General features: G+C 37.1%; 3 protein-coding genes across 5 annotated transcripts; 2 read left to right on the forward strand and 1 right to left on the reverse strand.

Annotated features, from left to right (window-relative positions):
• Positions 1-311: 311 nt before the first annotated feature.
• Positions 312-7,483, forward strand: LOC128878584 (uncharacterized protein CG7065-like). The gene is made up of 6 exons (XM_054126875.1): positions 312-453; positions 1,867-1,977; positions 2,206-2,927; positions 3,115-3,218; positions 3,302-3,407; positions 3,508-7,483. The coding sequence occupies exons 2-6, from the start codon at positions 1,906-1,908 to the stop codon at positions 6,212-6,214; spliced, it is 3,711 nt and encodes a 1,236-aa protein (XP_053982850.1). The 5' UTR covers positions 312-453; positions 1,867-1,905; the 3' UTR covers positions 6,215-7,483.
• LOC128878587 (kinesin-like protein KIF3B) lies at positions 7,028-11,757 on the reverse strand. Its single transcript, XM_054126887.1, has 2 exons — positions 11,227-11,757; positions 7,028-10,325 (listed from the first exon to the last, which is right to left on the reverse strand). Exon 2 carries the CDS (start codon positions 10,305-10,307, stop codon positions 8,136-8,138), a length of 2,172 nt encoding a protein of 723 aa, XP_053982862.1. The 5' UTR covers positions 10,308-10,325; positions 11,227-11,757; the 3' UTR covers positions 7,028-8,135.
• A 184-nt stretch (positions 11,758-11,941) lies between these two features.
• LOC128878590 (PAT complex subunit CCDC47) lies at positions 11,942-15,718 on the forward strand. Of its 3 annotated transcripts, none has more exons than XM_054126892.1 (5): positions 11,942-12,167; positions 12,776-13,769; positions 13,853-14,024; positions 14,104-14,328; positions 15,301-15,718. In XM_054126892.1, the coding sequence occupies exons 2-5, from the start codon at positions 12,781-12,783 to the stop codon at positions 15,316-15,318; spliced, it is 1,404 nt and encodes a 467-aa protein (XP_053982867.1). In that variant the 5' UTR covers positions 11,942-12,167; positions 12,776-12,780; the 3' UTR covers positions 15,319-15,718. The 3 variants fall into 3 exon arrangements, with proteins under 3 accessions (XP_053982867.1, XP_053982866.1, XP_053982868.1); XM_054126891.1 differs by lacking the exon at positions 11,942-12,167 and adding an exon at positions 12,322-12,479; XM_054126893.1 differs by lacking the exons at positions 11,942-12,167; positions 15,301-15,718 and adding an exon at positions 12,322-12,479 and having other exon boundaries at positions 14,104-15,280.
• The last annotated feature ends 354 nt before the right edge of the window (positions 15,719-16,072 follow it).

Genomic DNA, 16,072 nt, shown 5'->3' on the forward strand with positions numbered 1-16,072 from the left:
AATTTGCATATTTATCAATCGTTTGTTAAAGTATGAAAAAATAAAAGTTGTAAAGAATAATAAAGTTTTTCTGAAATTTCTTGACATGGTATGTTTCTTACTTGGCATCTTTTAAACTTTTCCCTTGATACTAAGGTTACTATAAGAAAACCCACACACACACACACAAAGATGTCAGTAATAGTAACGAAAAAGGTATAAATTTCTGTAAGATTCAAAGTAATCTGTTTATGCATAATTTTGAAATTAGCGCGTTGATAAGAGCGTTTTCTACCAGAAATGAATTACCGAACGAGACCTCTGTATGCAGGCCAGTCATGCGCAGATCTGTGCTTGTTAAATATTCCTCTTTCGATATGGCCACCGAAAGGTTTTATCGAAAATAGAATTAATAAAATCAAAATTCAACACCGAAGAGATTGACAACAGTGACCGTCCCGCACAGGTAGTTTGGTAAGTCAAGCCTATTCTTTTTTATTCTTTAACTGCGGAGGTTACAATTTAGGCATAAGCTGTCCGAAAAAAGATAAAAAGATATTTATACGAAAGGGAGGATTAATTACAAACCAAGGGATCGCCATTTGGCTATGATCTCTTGATTGTTAAACGCTAGCTATGCGAGTGAATTCGGTATAAACTGTTTACTTTATCCAATTTTTGTGAATGAACAGTTAGTCGGATAACCTTTTGGTTGCGCGTATTACAGGTTCTTCCGTGATTCCCACCATAATTTTGTTGTTCTTATGTTATTAGCAGCATAATTTGTTTAAATATGCACCGGTTAATAAAAAGACACGCATCATTTCACATGTCTTGTTCATTCTCCTGTTGTAACGAGGCTCGCAGCACTTTACCCTCATTAGCTGTGTCGATTCAAATTGTAACATGATTTTGTTTCAACTTAAACAGCTACGTATTTTTCTCGTTTAATTATACAATATTGCAAAGTTATCCTAATTCTTAACTTTGCGTGATATTAGTGTCTTTATACGGTGCATTCTGTTCAATGTTTTGTGGTACTTGTGCATCATGGAAACATTATTGGATGAATGACGTTTCCTTTCTGTCGGTAAGTAGCTGGGGATTGATTGTTATACTCCAGCAAAATTACAAATAATAGTAATAATAATTATGTCAATTAGTTCTTACATTGAAGAACAAAAATCAAGTATTGTTTAATGTTGATCTTCTTAGAAATATAATTGTAAGTTAATATATATATCCGTAGAATTTCCTGAATGTGTAAGTACATACATAAGAATCAATGTATCTTATTAATTGCATTAGAAATATTGGTATTGAATGTACCTAAAAATTTCCTTGTTGTATTCCATGTTGTTGAAATTGTCTTTTCAGCAATATTTTGCAACAAGTATTACGCGCACCGAATTATCATTTTCTAAATACCAATTTGTGATTCCACTTCAATTTAGTTTCAAATTAAACTGCATACATGAAAACTTCACATTTAGGTAATGTTATATGTGTAAAGAAATTGTTTAAATATATTAGCATACACAACTTTCAACTGGTAAGTATACTTCATTAAAATTTGTTAGCTAACTAATGATAACATTTATCAGAAAATTTATAGTACAAAAATGAACCACTGCTGCTACAGGGTTGGCTCATAAATTGATATTTTTTTTATTCCTTTCTACAAGTATCAATGGCAATATTCCTTTTGAAAATTATAATTATTAGTTTTGTTAACCAAGGCATATACATCTTTAAATCATTTCTTAGTTGAGGCTTTATTTTTTTACAGTATTGTAGTATTATGCCATTTTTTAATTTTCGTATCTGACCGACCCTGATGCTGCATTTTTTTCTTTCTCAAACCTTATAACAGTTTTATATTTTCAGACGACACAGTGAGAATTTTTACACACACGTGGATCAAACATGCAGAATTTTGATGATCTTGACATAGAGGGTCGTAATCCTACTCACTTATCAGAAGCAGGCAAAGAGAAGGTGATGTATATTAACAATTGCATATAAAATTGTTAATTACCATCTAAAAGATTTTAGAAAATCAGCAGAAACAGTATTTTGAACATATGTTTATTAAGATCGCAATTTTGAATATTCTTTATTCAAGGCATTCCAGTAATCAAAACTACTAATACATTCCTATGTTCTTCGATATATTTTTGCAACAACGGTTATTTCTTGGTTTTACAAAATGTTTGTATTTCACAGGAAGAGTACGATCGAAAGCGTTTAATGAGGAGCAGTGTCACAGCTGAAGATGGCACACTTAGACCTGTATATTCGGAAACGGAAGATGGCGATATATGGTGTCATATATGTAATATAGCTCTGTTTGGAGCTCACAAATTATTAAATCATAACATGTGTAATCGTCACAAAATGAAATTAGACGAATGGCCATATCCAGTTTTATTATGGTCGAAACGATCAGATATCGTAAAAGCATCCCCACCTGCACAATCAGCTGCCATTGGCGATGGTCTAGCACCCGGAGAACCGGTACCACCAGGCATGGAAGACCAAATAACTAGAACAACAACGATTCAGACAAGTCTGGATCGACATAGAAGTTCACCGCTCGTTGGTCTGGAATATTTGCTCGAACTAGTGGATAACGATTCCTGTGAACCCAGCTATACATGCGTTTTATGCGATAAACGGGGTGATCCTCGTACCGTCATGGCTCATATTACCAGTTACAATCATAGAATAACGTATCTAAACAGACATTTTCCAACCATATCGCGAGCTATTACGGAATTACCGCGTACTCCCAATTATAAACGTGGAGCTAATGAAATATCGGTGTTAGTGGCTAAGAAGATCGAAGAACGGTTTGGAAGACTACAGCCGCAATTGGTAGACAAGAATCAATTCGAAAAGAACAAAATGCAGTATATCAAGAGAGTCTATCAGGATTATCATTTTAGGTAAGTTGTAATATTATTATTTTTACAATCTTAACTTGATATACATTTGAACGTCATGCGAATTGAATATTTCGATTCGCGTGTTTTTATTAAAGTTCGATGGACGCGATTTGACGAGGTGCGCGGTAATGAATTTCGTAATTTAATTTACATTTCCTTAAAATCAATGGCTGTTTCCTACGTGCAGGGAAACGCCAGAGTTAACATTTATGGATGTTTACGATGTGCGATGGGTAACAGACTTTGAAGAAAAAATGGGTGAAATGGCTGGTGTTAGTGGTACAAAGAAAGGTGAGTGTACAATGATCTACATTTTTATGTTAGATTAATAGCGTCTTAAGTATTCAATCGTTTAACGATAATCTTGTGTTAAGATTCTCAACCTATCGATGACCCAGACGAAAAACAAAAAACCGAAGACAAGAAACATGAAAAATCAACACCGAAGAAAACGGAATCGAAATCGGAAACTACGAAATCGTAAGTTAATAATAACGATTATATCTGAACACAAGAATGTAACACGTCTCCTCAAAATGAAATGTTAAATCTGTTTTTTTTTTTTTTATATATATTTTAGGGGATTCAAGATTCGTATCCTTACAAGGGATAAATTACATATTCGTAAACCGTTAGAAAAAGAGGAAGAGACAATGAAAAAATCTCCGAAACGTCCTTCTGACGAAACAAAGTCTCTTTCATCGCTTTCAAGCATTTCTAGCAGTCCATCTCCATCACGTTCGAGATCACGATCACCGAATCGTAATCGTAAACCCCTCATAACAGAGAAAAGTACGAAATACCGTTCAAAATCGCGATATTCTCGATCTCGTACGCGTTCCCCGGAACCGCTTAGAGAACGGGACAAATGGGACAAGTATCGTGACCAGATACGACGGGCCGAAGAAACGCTAGACCGTGCTTTAAAGTTTCACGAGAAAAACCCAGAAAAGCATCCGTCGTATCCAGACGAGTGGAAAAAATTTTGGAACAGACGGTACAAAGAGTTACAAGCCGAGGGCAAAGATCCCAGCAAGCACGATTTCAAGCCCGAATGGATCGAGTTCTGGAACAAGCGCATGCGCGAAATTCATAACGAACAACTGCAACAGCGAAAAGAAGAGATCAGAAAACGTTTAGAATTACCAGAAGACAAGCCACCGGAGAAATGGATTCCGCCGAACAGACGCGACCGGTCACCCAAACGAAGCCGTCATCGCGTAGAGAGCGACGACGACGTTGAATACGTTGGAACGAAAACTATTAAAACGGATTATTACGACCATCACGATACGAGGGATCGTGATTACTCGTATTCTTCTTATATGCGTGGGCGAGGAGCTATATACAGAAGCAGTTACTACCCCCGAACCGTTTCACGCACGAGATACGCGACACCATATCCCGTGAAAGACAAATCTCCGAGCCCTATGCCCGAAGAAGTATTAACCGAAGATTTAGAAGTGGTCGGTTTACTGAGGCTGCTCACGGCACTGGAGGGCCAACTGGGCTCCCTTGGACCGAAGATAGTGTCTCTTCTCTCAAAAGCATTAGCGGCGGAAAAAGCGAAACCGAACTCTGCCGAGGAGTTACTGTACGACGAAGAGGTGAGCGTGCTTTTCGAGACTGTCAAAGAGAAACTAAAGGGTCAGCTGTTCGCGGGAATGATTGAAAAAATGGCTATAACGCCGACGAAATCTGCGATACAGAATATTGCTCAGTTGTTACATAGAACAGCGGAAAGCAAGAAAAAAATGGAAGAGGAGAAAAAGAAGAAGCGAGAATTAGAGGCTGCGAAGTCTGCGAGTTACGTACCGAGAACTGTTTACACGAGGCCTGTGGAGGTTATCGCACCCGTAATTAAGTCCGAGCCCGTTAGCGTGCCTGGCGTGGGTACTGTAGATAAGGTGGCTATAGCACAACAGATAGCAGCTGCTCTAGTAGCTCAAGGTAGATCGAATGTCTCTCAAGAGGAATTGGAAACTCTGATCAATGCTGTTGTCGGAATGGCCGAGGCGTCTAAGAATTCCGATCGACCGGTAACCACTGCAGATTTCGTTAAAGGCCTGTCGAAAAGTAACAGCTCTCTCGTTCAAACTACGACACCTGTGCCTGCAACCTCAACGACGGATACAGCTGAACGTCAAACTTCAAAAATGGAGAGTTTGTCGGATACAGACTTGAAGTCGCTTCTGCAGAACTTTAAAGACTTGAGTTCTCAGGAACAACACGGGCTTATTAATTTCTTGAAAAAGTTGGAGGTGACCGATCCGGTTCGAGTAGAAAAATTAAGAGGATTCGTCAACTTGGGTACGACGTCAACAGGAGTTTCGGTGCTAAAAACGAAGTCTCCGACGCCAGACAAGATAGAGACGATTATTAAATCGAGCAGAAGTATTTCGCCGTTTTCAGTGCGCAAAAGCAATCAAAATCCCATAGATGAAGAAGATAAATGGAAACCTAAAATAGATATGTTCGCGAATGACGATGAAGAGGAACAGCAGGCGAAGAATGATAACGAGGATAAGCAGAAAACGAAGATAGATTTATCTGACGATGATGACGATTACACGTTTGAAGATATATACAAAGCGGCGGATAAAAACGTGATCGAAAGTGAAAAAGCAAAGAAAAAGTCGCGAACTTTTTCAAAGTCGGCATCGAACTCTCCAAGATCATGGACGCATTCTCGTTCTCGTTCACGTTCACGGTCGCGCTCTCCGGTAAGAGCAAAGGAATTGACGAAGACCAGCGATCCGAATGCAATTTTGAACGAGACCAAACGATTGATAGCTAACATAATGGGTGATCTTCCGAATAAGTATGTATCAAAATCGCACATGTCGCTTGCGTCTGAAAATCTCGAAAAAAATCTACAAAAACCATTAGATCAAATGTCCAATACGTCAACGCCTCCCTTCTCGAACTTTTATAATCAGGGAATCGTTCAGAATAATCCACAGGCTTGCCCTCGTCCGCAAGAATTTCCTTTGAGTTACCCAAACATATCTAATCAACAGTTTCAAAATTATCCGCAACAAGTTTACAGTAATAATCAAGGTTACATGGACGATGTATATAACTACCAAGGTTATGGTACTTTAGGCAATCAAGGTCAGTATAATAGGCCAGTCATACTGTCGAATGAATATCCTGGTCAACAAAATTATGGTGGACAACCGTACGATCCACCATCCGCGGGACACCACGGGACTTCCAGTTACTCGCAACAACATCCCCAACAGCAATATGGAAATTATGTGCAACAACAACAACGTTTCTATTAGAGTGACATTGAGTTTAGGAATATTTCGTACGAATGTATTGAACTTTTACCGTAGCTGTAAAGTTATTTACAATTGTTACGGGACTAGTTCTTTTTCTTGGACTATTATGCAAGCGTTTGTGGAAAGTTTGAGTGTTATTAGTTGATGAACTCATACATAGGAATGATCAGGATATCATCCATTTTTCTAATCGAATTGAATGAAAATATATAAATACATTTCAACGTTCGTTTTAGATCGTAATATGAAGTTTTCCATTGATACGTATAATAATACGCGTTCTGATCGCTTTTATACAAAATTGGGGATATCCTTGTTTCATTATCACAGGATTTCTTGACAAATTACAAATTTACATTTGTCGTTCCTCTTTGTGCACGAGCAATTTGTTACTGCATCAGATTTTTATACGTTTATAAGTCGCGTGTACCTCCGCCTCGTCGATAGCGAGGTTCAATTTTATTCTAAACATCTAACTTCAAGTGAATCGCATAGACGAGGAGTGAACGTGGGTTTATAAAATGGAGTATTACTTGAATGGTCGATGTCAACGGAAGAAAGTAAGTAAAATAGAAAGTTGAAACGAAAAAGGAAAACGTCTTTACTCTCAATTACAATTTTGTAACAATAGTTTTAATTAAATTTTATTATTTGATAATACGTTGTTCATTTTCATAATTTAGCAATTTCAGATACGCGTGACAAAATATCAAAGGAGTCGAAAATAATGATGTTATTTTTACAAGCACTTTTAATGTTTAATGAAACATATATATATAATAGACAGAATAACTATGTGTAATTTTTTAATAAAAAAAAAAAAAAATGTTCCAAATCTATTGGACGAGTAAAGAATAACCTTCATTTGTAAATACTTATAAGCGTATTAGTTTTTCATCTTTCAGAGAAACTATGAACATACCAAGGAACATGTTTCTTAATATCTGATAATAATAATAATAGAATTAAATTAATAATAAGTTTAACTGTATAAAAAATCATACATAAACGAATCATTTTATTCTATGCCCCATGCTTTTCATTTTAGCATATGTTAAAGTTACATACATGAGTGCCAGCCTTTAAGAACAAGTTGCAAATTTTAAGGGTATAGGCGAACAAGCGTGTAAAAGATGCTCCAAAATTAATTTAAATTTATCATACGAATAACTTGTTCTTAAATATCTTACCTTTGGTAACATGTATCTTCAGCCTTTATCACTGTCGTCATTAATTATAGGATTCGTTTGTTCGGCTTCGAAGATTTTGTTTAATATTCATCTCCGCGGGCCGTATAATTCTTGCGAGATATCGAGCATGCGACAGGTAATAAATTATTGCAGCTGTGCGTGAACAGTACTCGGCAGCACAGAAATACCGGTCAACTTGGAGTAGCCAATTGAATTTTTTACTATTGAGCGCTGCTCTTGATATTACTTTTCAAGCGGAGAGTAGTCTTATTTTCATCGACCATTATTTCTGTTAACAAGAAAATTAATCTCAAATTAAAGATATAATAGAGGAAAATCACGTTCCCCTGCCGTTGCTATCAGTATAATAAAGCTAGTGTGTAAAAACTTGGTTCATTTCTCTATGAAGACCTAACGTATAGTCGTATCGAGCCCAAATCGGTTAAAGAGCTCTTCGTCCACGCTTATTCGCTTATACTCTTCACAGATCGTTTATTCTGTTTATTTTATTAATACAATATTGAAATAGTCGATATATTAATACGCGGTTGCATAGTACACATTGACTAGATAGTTAGAAAGATTCTCGAACTATGTCGCACTTATCGATACACGCAGTACCATGTGGCGTATATCACAACGAACTATATAAATTAATCAAATACAGCCCAGGCCGCAATTCATACAATATTTACAATTTGCTTTACAGACGTAGAACGTATTCAAATTTCCTACTTGGGCACGAGTCCTCTCGTCTTTGGGTAAACGGGCGGTGGGATCTGTTGGATCTTACCAACGCTCTTAGGTCGTATCTTCGCGGATTGTAATCGTGGCTTTGACCTGAGTTTCGCGCTGGAAGCGTCTACGTCAATGTCACCTTCGTCGCGCAACGCTTCTTCGAGGACAGCTTGAATCGTGGGAGCGATGGTAGGTCCCTGGTAGTCCAAGGTTGTCCTCGCTGGCATGTCAAGGTCTAGATTCAATATATTTTCGCCAGCGTAACGACAACCTCTGCCCATGGCCAAAGCAATTCGCGCATACTCGGAAACCGGTCTACGAGCGCCAGGAATCGACGTGGGCCTCTTTATCGAGTCCATGCCGGATGGCTCTGGGTCTTTGACCATCCAACAGTCCTCCTCCTCGTCGAGATGAATTCTCGACAAAATTTTATTCTTCTCTTCCTCGGGAATGAAATTTTCAATTATTAAATACTTTAGTTTCAACTCCTTCATCAGTTCGTGTTGGGTCTGTTCCAGATCCCTTCTGTCTCTGTTGAAATCGTTGGTCACATCTTCGAGTTCCTGCTTCAGAACCTGCAGCTTAGTGAAACATTTCCTAAGCTTCCTCGATTTTACGTCCACCTCTTGCTGCAGATTCGTGTAGGTTTCCTTCACGCCCACCATCGTTAGCTCCTCTGCCTCTAACTTCTGTTGCATCTCCACCTCCCGTTTCTTTCGCTCGGCAATTTCTGCCGCCTTCTGTTCCAAGGATCTTTGCTGCTCGTTCGTGTGGTCGATGATGTTCTTGCCTCCGCAGAGCATCTTGCTCTCCAAGTCCTTTATTCTCAATACAAGATTCTCCGTTTCTTGTTTCTCCGCTTTCAATTGTTCCGCGATCAGCTTCTTGTCCGTTTCGATTTTGTTGTCCTCGCAGCGACTATCCTCCGTCTCCGATTCCGAATCATCGCCCTCCTTCTTCCTCTTAGACTTCTTCTTCCGCTTCGGCACCGTGCCCTTCTGAGCCAACTTCTCCTTCAGTCGACCGATTTCTTCCTGATACTGTCTCAAAAGAGCATCCTTTGGATCCTCGTTTATCTTAGGCTTGTTCTTTATATTCTTGGCGCGATTCGCGTACCTTAACGTCGTCAGAGTCTCGTCGTAATTATAACTCGCTGGGCCGATATTCGCGACCATGATGGTTTTAGAATTCCCACCCAGAGAGTCTTGCAGTAGTCGAGTGAGCTTGGAATCTCTGTAGGGCACGTGGGTGGTTTTCCCGTCCACCAAAGCCGAGATCACGTTACCTAACGCCGAGAGACTCAGGTTGATCTTGCTCGCTTCCTTGAGTCTTTCGCCAGAAGCCCCAGTTTTGCTCTGTCTCTCGCTACCAGCCAGATCGACCAGGTTCAGACGACCCACTCTTATCCCACCTGTGTCGCCCATGGATCCCATCTCGATGGTAACCAGAAATATCGCGTGGGACCGCGAGCTGTGCTCGTTCATGTTCGTCGCGCCGATCGTTCTGTTCTGGTTCCCCGTGTTCATCAGCTGCTGTATCTCTCCAGCACTCTTGCACACAGAAGTAGAGAGATCCTTGACGAATACCCCCGTGTCTGGTTTCTCCTTCAACTCGAATCGAAGAGTTTGATCGGGCTGCAGGAGATCGCGAATCTCCTCCTGATAAATTTCTAAGTAACTAGCTCGTACCAAGTACTGCATATTCTCCGATCTGCCTATGTGATTGAAAATATGCTCGAAGGACCGTGGTATCACGCCACGTCTCTCATAGTCGTTCTTGGTGCCCTCCATGGTGTACGTTTTCCCAGTGCCAGTTTGCCCGTAAGCGAATATAGTGCCGTTAAAACCGTCAAGAACAGACGACACCAATGGTCTAACCGTCTCCTCGTACAAGTCCAATTGGCTGGAATTCCAGTCGTAGACTGCGTCGAACGTGAAGACTTTCACATTATCGCTAGATGGATCGTCTCGTGGATGGCGAATCTCGACCACTCCCCTCGTTGGAAACACGTCGACCACGCGCGTGTAACCGCGAGCTGTTTCCTTCTCGTCCATCGGCCGACATCGTACGACGACCTGGACGCACTGGGTCATCACCTCCGCCGATGTATTCGACTTCATACTTTTCTTTTTCCAGGTTTTCACTTGATTGTCTGCTTTATCCATATTGGCAGCTGATCACACCTGTGTAACGAGAGAAACGTAACAGTGAGCCAACGGGAAGACCCGACGGGAGCACGACAGGTTCGCAAAACTGATGATATTGTGGTTAAAAGCGTCAGAAATATCACCGAAACTGATCCTTAATCGAGTGGTAATTCCGTTAAAAAGGTAACAGTATTATTTTGTGTGCGTATGCGTGTGTTAGTTAATGAGTAAATAATGTATGATTCTTCGAGCACGTACAGGTCGCGTGTGCCAACGTTCGCCAAGATTCGAGCACATGTTCCTCCAGGTGCCTTGGTACTTCGTTCGTACGCGACTTGAGGGATTAGCGATATTTGCGAATAAATAAATATTCTTAATAAAAAATATACAAATTATATTGGTAATTTGTAAAAACTCTTGAAACAACCTTCCTTGCTCATAATAAAAATAACGAATAAAAAATAAATGTTCTGTTTCAAAGACCGATGTTTCGCCAATGTCCTGTACAAATGTTATGTCAATATTGACAAAATTGATGAAACGACAACGCCCTGATTAAAGCGAAGCCACCCCCAGATTATCGTATAGTTTTGTTCGGGGTCGTGACTAATAAGCTACTATCTACCCTAAACTGATTGTTGTATATATTTTACATTACGAATCCAAGGATCAGACAAAGTGACGTAAAACTTTACGGGTTTTTCATCCATGGCGATATCAGTAGTTTGTACGAATTTGATAAGAATTAATATAACAAAATTTAGTTACAATTATCTCGAATATTTCTCAACTCTTTTTCATTCGAGATACTTATCGTTTGCAAACTCTGTCACTTTTCACATGAAATGAAGCGAAAGTTAGATACGAACACCTTAACCAAACACTACGCGATACGTTCTAACTGTCGTGACCGAATTATTGTCTCGCAAACACCTACCTTTTCAAGCTTTCAGGCACGATAAGGTCCCAGGTTACGAAAAAGCGTTACAATAAACCGACGATTTTTCGTCGTATCCGCATGTTACCCTCCTCCGCAAAGTATTGATCCATTGTTTGCTTTCCAGGATTCACACTGTCAACACGCGCTCTTTTTTTATACACACTCGTCGAATCGATCTTGTCTCGAATGCGATTAGAAAGCTCGGTGACAATCACGTTTTAACGTTTAATCTAATCACTAAGACAGTACGCGATGCATCGTGACCGAATACAGGAACAATCATATCATATTTTGACAGCACAAAGCCATTACGGTTAAGCCTGCGCAATGAAGTCCTCTCACTGGTTTCCATGAACATACTGAATCGATCTCTCGCTTGACCCTCGAGTATTCTATTCGAGATAGACGCATTGCGGTGGATTCATGAAACTCTTTAATAGGAAATTTACCTTACCGACGGCTTGTCGCATTCTTTCCATTTTTTTTTAAACTAATTTATCAACACTCGAATAAATTATTTACAGCCAGTTACAGTTTTTAGTAAAAGTTAACTTGTTTCGAATATTTTTACAGCTGCAATACTTCGATATTATTTTTTAATAATTATTTATTTAATTGTATTTATATTGATGTATTGTGATATTAATTTATATAATAATTTACTTTGAATTTAATGTATTCATTCACGTTCGTAAAATTGAAATCATCAGCTGATAAATACTGAGTTTGCGTAGTAATTGCGTTTGGCAGGAAGTATCTACTCTAGTATATTTTGATCAAAATTACGCTAACGATACAAATATTAAACATGTGTTCTTATTTCGCAATTGTTTCTTAGTAACTACGATCTTTTTTAAGTATATACGTTATGTTCATAAGTGGAATTACATCGATGCAGTTTATACGTTTTTAATTGAGAACCTATCTTGCGAATAAAGGTGACGATATGAATATTTTATTAAGTAATTTTTCAACCATGTCCATACAATTATTATTCTATCATATTTTTTCAATATTTGAAACAAATTAATAACAAAGTTAACCTATAATGTACACGAATTCCTTATCTGTAAAAATGAATTTGTGTCAAGGAAGTGACGTTGTGTATTGTGGCTAGTTTCATACTGTGCAAGTCACCATCTCGAAAAAGAGCTGCAATAGTATTATTTATTAGAAAGACTGCTCCGTTAAATTAATAACTGAAATCAATGTCGAAAAACTGGAAGTGTTACGTATAAATCCATCGTGAAGTTAGTGCATCACATTAAATCAATGAAAATAGAAAATTTATAGATAAAATGTTGGAATGAAAACTGTAACATACTCGATAATTTAATATTAAAGATTACTTCGGAAATTATTTTCGAACAAATATGTTAGACAGTACATCGTTTGAATACTATATATCGCGAAATGAAAAAGGAATAAATTAAGAATTATTGCTTCTTTGGATACTTTATTTATTTTTAAATGCATGTACAACTTTGTTTTTCTTTTCTTTTCTTTTTTTGTTGTTTATTTATTTAGTCATGTCTTTTTGTTTCAGACAAAATGAAATTGTGGCTAGTAGTAGCTCATATTGTACTAGTTGCCACAAATGTATGGGTGACGGCACATTTCCACGAAGAACTTCCAGAAGACAATGAATTTGCTGAATTTGAAGACTTTGAAGAAGAGAAGCCAACTCAGTCGATTAATGATCATGGCACAGAATATTTTAAAGAATCAAATAGTAACCAAGATTTTGAAGAAGAAGATGTTTTGATCGTCGATAATGATAGCGAATTCGATCACTTTGATGAAGAAGAGTTCGAAGGGGTAGATGCTGCTGGTACAAATAATGGCCCAAAAACTGATGAACCCTCTACATTAACAATTACAAAAATACCGCTACATTTGCGTGCAAGATGGGACAGCTTTTACTTGGAAATACTAATGATCATTGGGCTATTAGTCTACTTCATTAATTATGTAGCAGGTCGTTCCAAAAATGCTCGCATAGCAGAAATGTGGCTAGTGGAGCATAAACAGATGTTACTCGATAACTTTTCTCTCGTCGGTGATACAGGAAAATCAAACGAAGACATAACCGAGAATGGTTTAGTAAAAGAAAGTCAATCGCACTACAGTTTATATTGTTCAGGACGAGTTGGTTGCGATTCCATGTTAATCGAATTAAAATTAATTAAGAGACAAGATTTAGTAGCAGTGTTAGCGCAACTTGTGCGACCTCAAAATGATCAAGCACTTATACGTATAGAATTAGCAAAAGATGAAACAGATAACTTTGTGCTAGCGGTAGCTACGAAACGAACCGCGATTCATTTAACGCGCGATATGGCTGATATCAGCGTCTTCTGTCCAGAAAAAAGGCCAGGAGAAAAATTTGGTCTTCCACCAGGGTTTTATGTAATGTCTGAAATTGCCGAAGCCGCATCTGCTATTTTAGACACGAGAGTTTTACAAGCATTTACGAAGTTTGCGCCGTATATAGATTATATACATATTAGTGACCAATTTAGCGGCCCCAAGCAACAAGAGTAAGAATCGTATTTCATTAATATTTGTCATGGACGTACTGCACTGTTTCTTTTGTGATACTATGTCTTCAATTCTGCTTTAGAGATACAACTCAATTAACAATGCCCGAAGTAAAGAGAGTTTTACTTGTGGGACTGAATATCAGTATTAAAGGGCGCACTACTAATGCAGAAGGACAAGAAAAATTGAAACTTCTTTTGCAACTAACATTTTATTTGTTAGATAAATTACGTCGTTTCAAGCTATCTAAAGAGGTTAGATATTTTTTCGTAAGATTATATTATCCTTTTATTTATTCTGTTAAAGACATTTTACATTTTTATCACTATTTAGGGTAAAAGTAAAGCAGATAAGAATAGATTGAGAGTGGAGGAAGCATTCTTAAAAACAACTCATGCCGCTAGAGCCGAAGCGGCCGCGCAGCGAAGAGAAGAACGTCGCAGGGCCGAAAAGGAACGTATCTTACAGGAAGAAGACCCTGATAAACAAAGAAAGTGGGAAGAAAAAGAGCAACGAAGACTTACTAAAAAGAGAGCACCTAGAATGAAGCAGCTTAAGGTGAAAGCATTATGACCTGATACAGTTAATTATACAGAAATCGTTGAAACATTTAAAGAGCCATGAGTTGCTCGATCAAACTGCCCATTTAATTTAACTTGTCTAGTAAATCTATATTTCAATCATATTCATACTTCTCTTGGAGTCATCAAAATTTCATTAATCAATTTTCATTCAAATTTTACAACAAAAATCTATAACTAAGTATAACATGCTTCAAATTCATCTCTGGATAGTAAATTAATTATATATAAATATATATAAACTTACTACTTTGTTTTCCTGTTAATAATATATCACTACTGTTATATATTTATTTGACGATATAAACAATATAACTTTTTAAATGTCATATGTATTGAATATATGATTTATAATTTAAAATGAATTTTGGTTTTATGAGAATATTAGATATATATAACTGTTGTTTCTAAGCAATATTAACAGTATTTATTACACAATTTATTATTTAAATCTATCTTTTTGTGTGGCAATCTTATAGTATTACATTTTTATAATACAAGTAAAAACAGAATTAATTTTCTGAGTGGTATTTTTCTTATTTACTATTATTATTATTATTATTATTATTATTATTATTATTATTATTATTATTATAAACCATATTGATTTCACCCACTTTTCATATTTCATGAAATGCATTTTTATCATTTCTTATTTTTTTCGATATGATAATCCTCCATTGAGCATTGAAATGTGGATTATTATTATTATTATTATTATTATTACATGTATGAAGTTTTCAAGAAATATGAAAATACTAACATATAAATCCAATATCAGCATCATATTTATATTTATTTAACCATTTAGTATTAAATATAATATTAAACATTATTTCAGTGTATATGAAATGGAGATGTATTTGTAAAATTTTGTTTCAACCTTGTATTTTGATTAAATACTGTTCCGTCCCGGAATTTTATTGTCAATCGAATATTGTATACGCAGAGTCTGAAGCCGCCTTAATGGAGGGATTTAGGAGGACCATCAGCTTAGCGACCCTTGTAAACTCGACGTACTGGTCACTTCATGCTGGTACCCTAAACTTTATATCTTGGACGAGCAAACATTCCTCGATTCTCTCTATTTTTCCATATTTTCATAAGTCCGCATTCCAAGAACAGCTCCACACTTTCTTCCTCGCCCTTCGAACAACTTAGATCCTCTTTACAGCCAATTAATCCTTAGATTTAGGTTTCATCAGTTTAATTACGCTCACATTGAGGTAACAATTTTTTGTATACGACAATACACGAATCAACCGAGCACTTGTACTTGCAATTACAATACACACTCTGATACACTTTCGAATCGTATCTCATTCTTCGCTCAGTATCCTTAAATTCAATAAACTCAATCGATGGGGCACGTGTTTTTTCCTCGTCAGCCACAACATCGCGTCGAAGTCAACACTCAATAATCAAAGAGACAAACACGACGCAACGAGTACCATAAATATTATTCTCGAGAGATCTCTTCATAAATACTAATCAGTCAATTTTAATATCTAATAATATTACAGACTAAAAAATATTTTATGCGTGAAAATATTATAGCGTTTAAATTTTCTGCAGATCCTTATTTTTCAACGCCATACTTAATATAGATTAAAAAGTACAAGCAATACATAACATACTGTGATATTTAATGTTATGATAATTGTTACCAAAGTTAGGAATTATGCAACAGGTTGGAATAAAATCAGGGATCGAAAAAAACT

This window comes from Hylaeus volcanicus, chromosome 6 (assembly GCF_026283585.1).
Source record: "Hylaeus volcanicus isolate JK05 chromosome 6, UHH_iyHylVolc1.0_haploid, whole genome shotgun sequence".
NCBI lineage: Eukaryota > Metazoa > Arthropoda > Insecta > Hymenoptera > Colletidae > Hylaeus > Hylaeus volcanicus.

Excerpts from the sequence above, each read along its gene's own strand:
- LOC128878584 (XM_054126875.1), top strand. The coding sequence starts at position 1,906 with ATGCAGAATTTTGATGATCTTGACATAGAGGGTCGTAATCCTACTCAC. Across the intron at positions 2,928-3,114 it reads TATCAGGATTATCATTTTAG|GGAAACGCCAGAGTTAACAT; the intron begins GTAAGTTGTAAT and ends TCCTACGTGCAG. Across the intron at positions 3,219-3,301 it reads TGTTAGTGGTACAAAGAAAG|ATTCTCAACCTATCGATGAC; the intron begins GTGAGTGTACAA and ends TCTTGTGTTAAG.
- LOC128878590 (XM_054126892.1), top strand. The coding sequence starts at position 12,781 with ATGAAATTGTGGCTAGTAGTAGCTCATATTGTACTAGTTGCCACAAAT. Across the intron at positions 13,770-13,852 it reads AGCGGCCCCAAGCAACAAGA|AGATACAACTCAATTAACAA; the intron begins GTAAGAATCGTA and ends ATTCTGCTTTAG. Across the intron at positions 14,025-14,103 it reads GTTTCAAGCTATCTAAAGAG|GGTAAAAGTAAAGCAGATAA; the intron begins GTTAGATATTTT and ends ATCACTATTTAG.
- LOC128878587 (XM_054126887.1), bottom strand. The coding sequence starts at position 10,307 with ATGGATAAAGCAGACAATCAAGTGAAAACCTGGAAAAAGAAAAGTATG.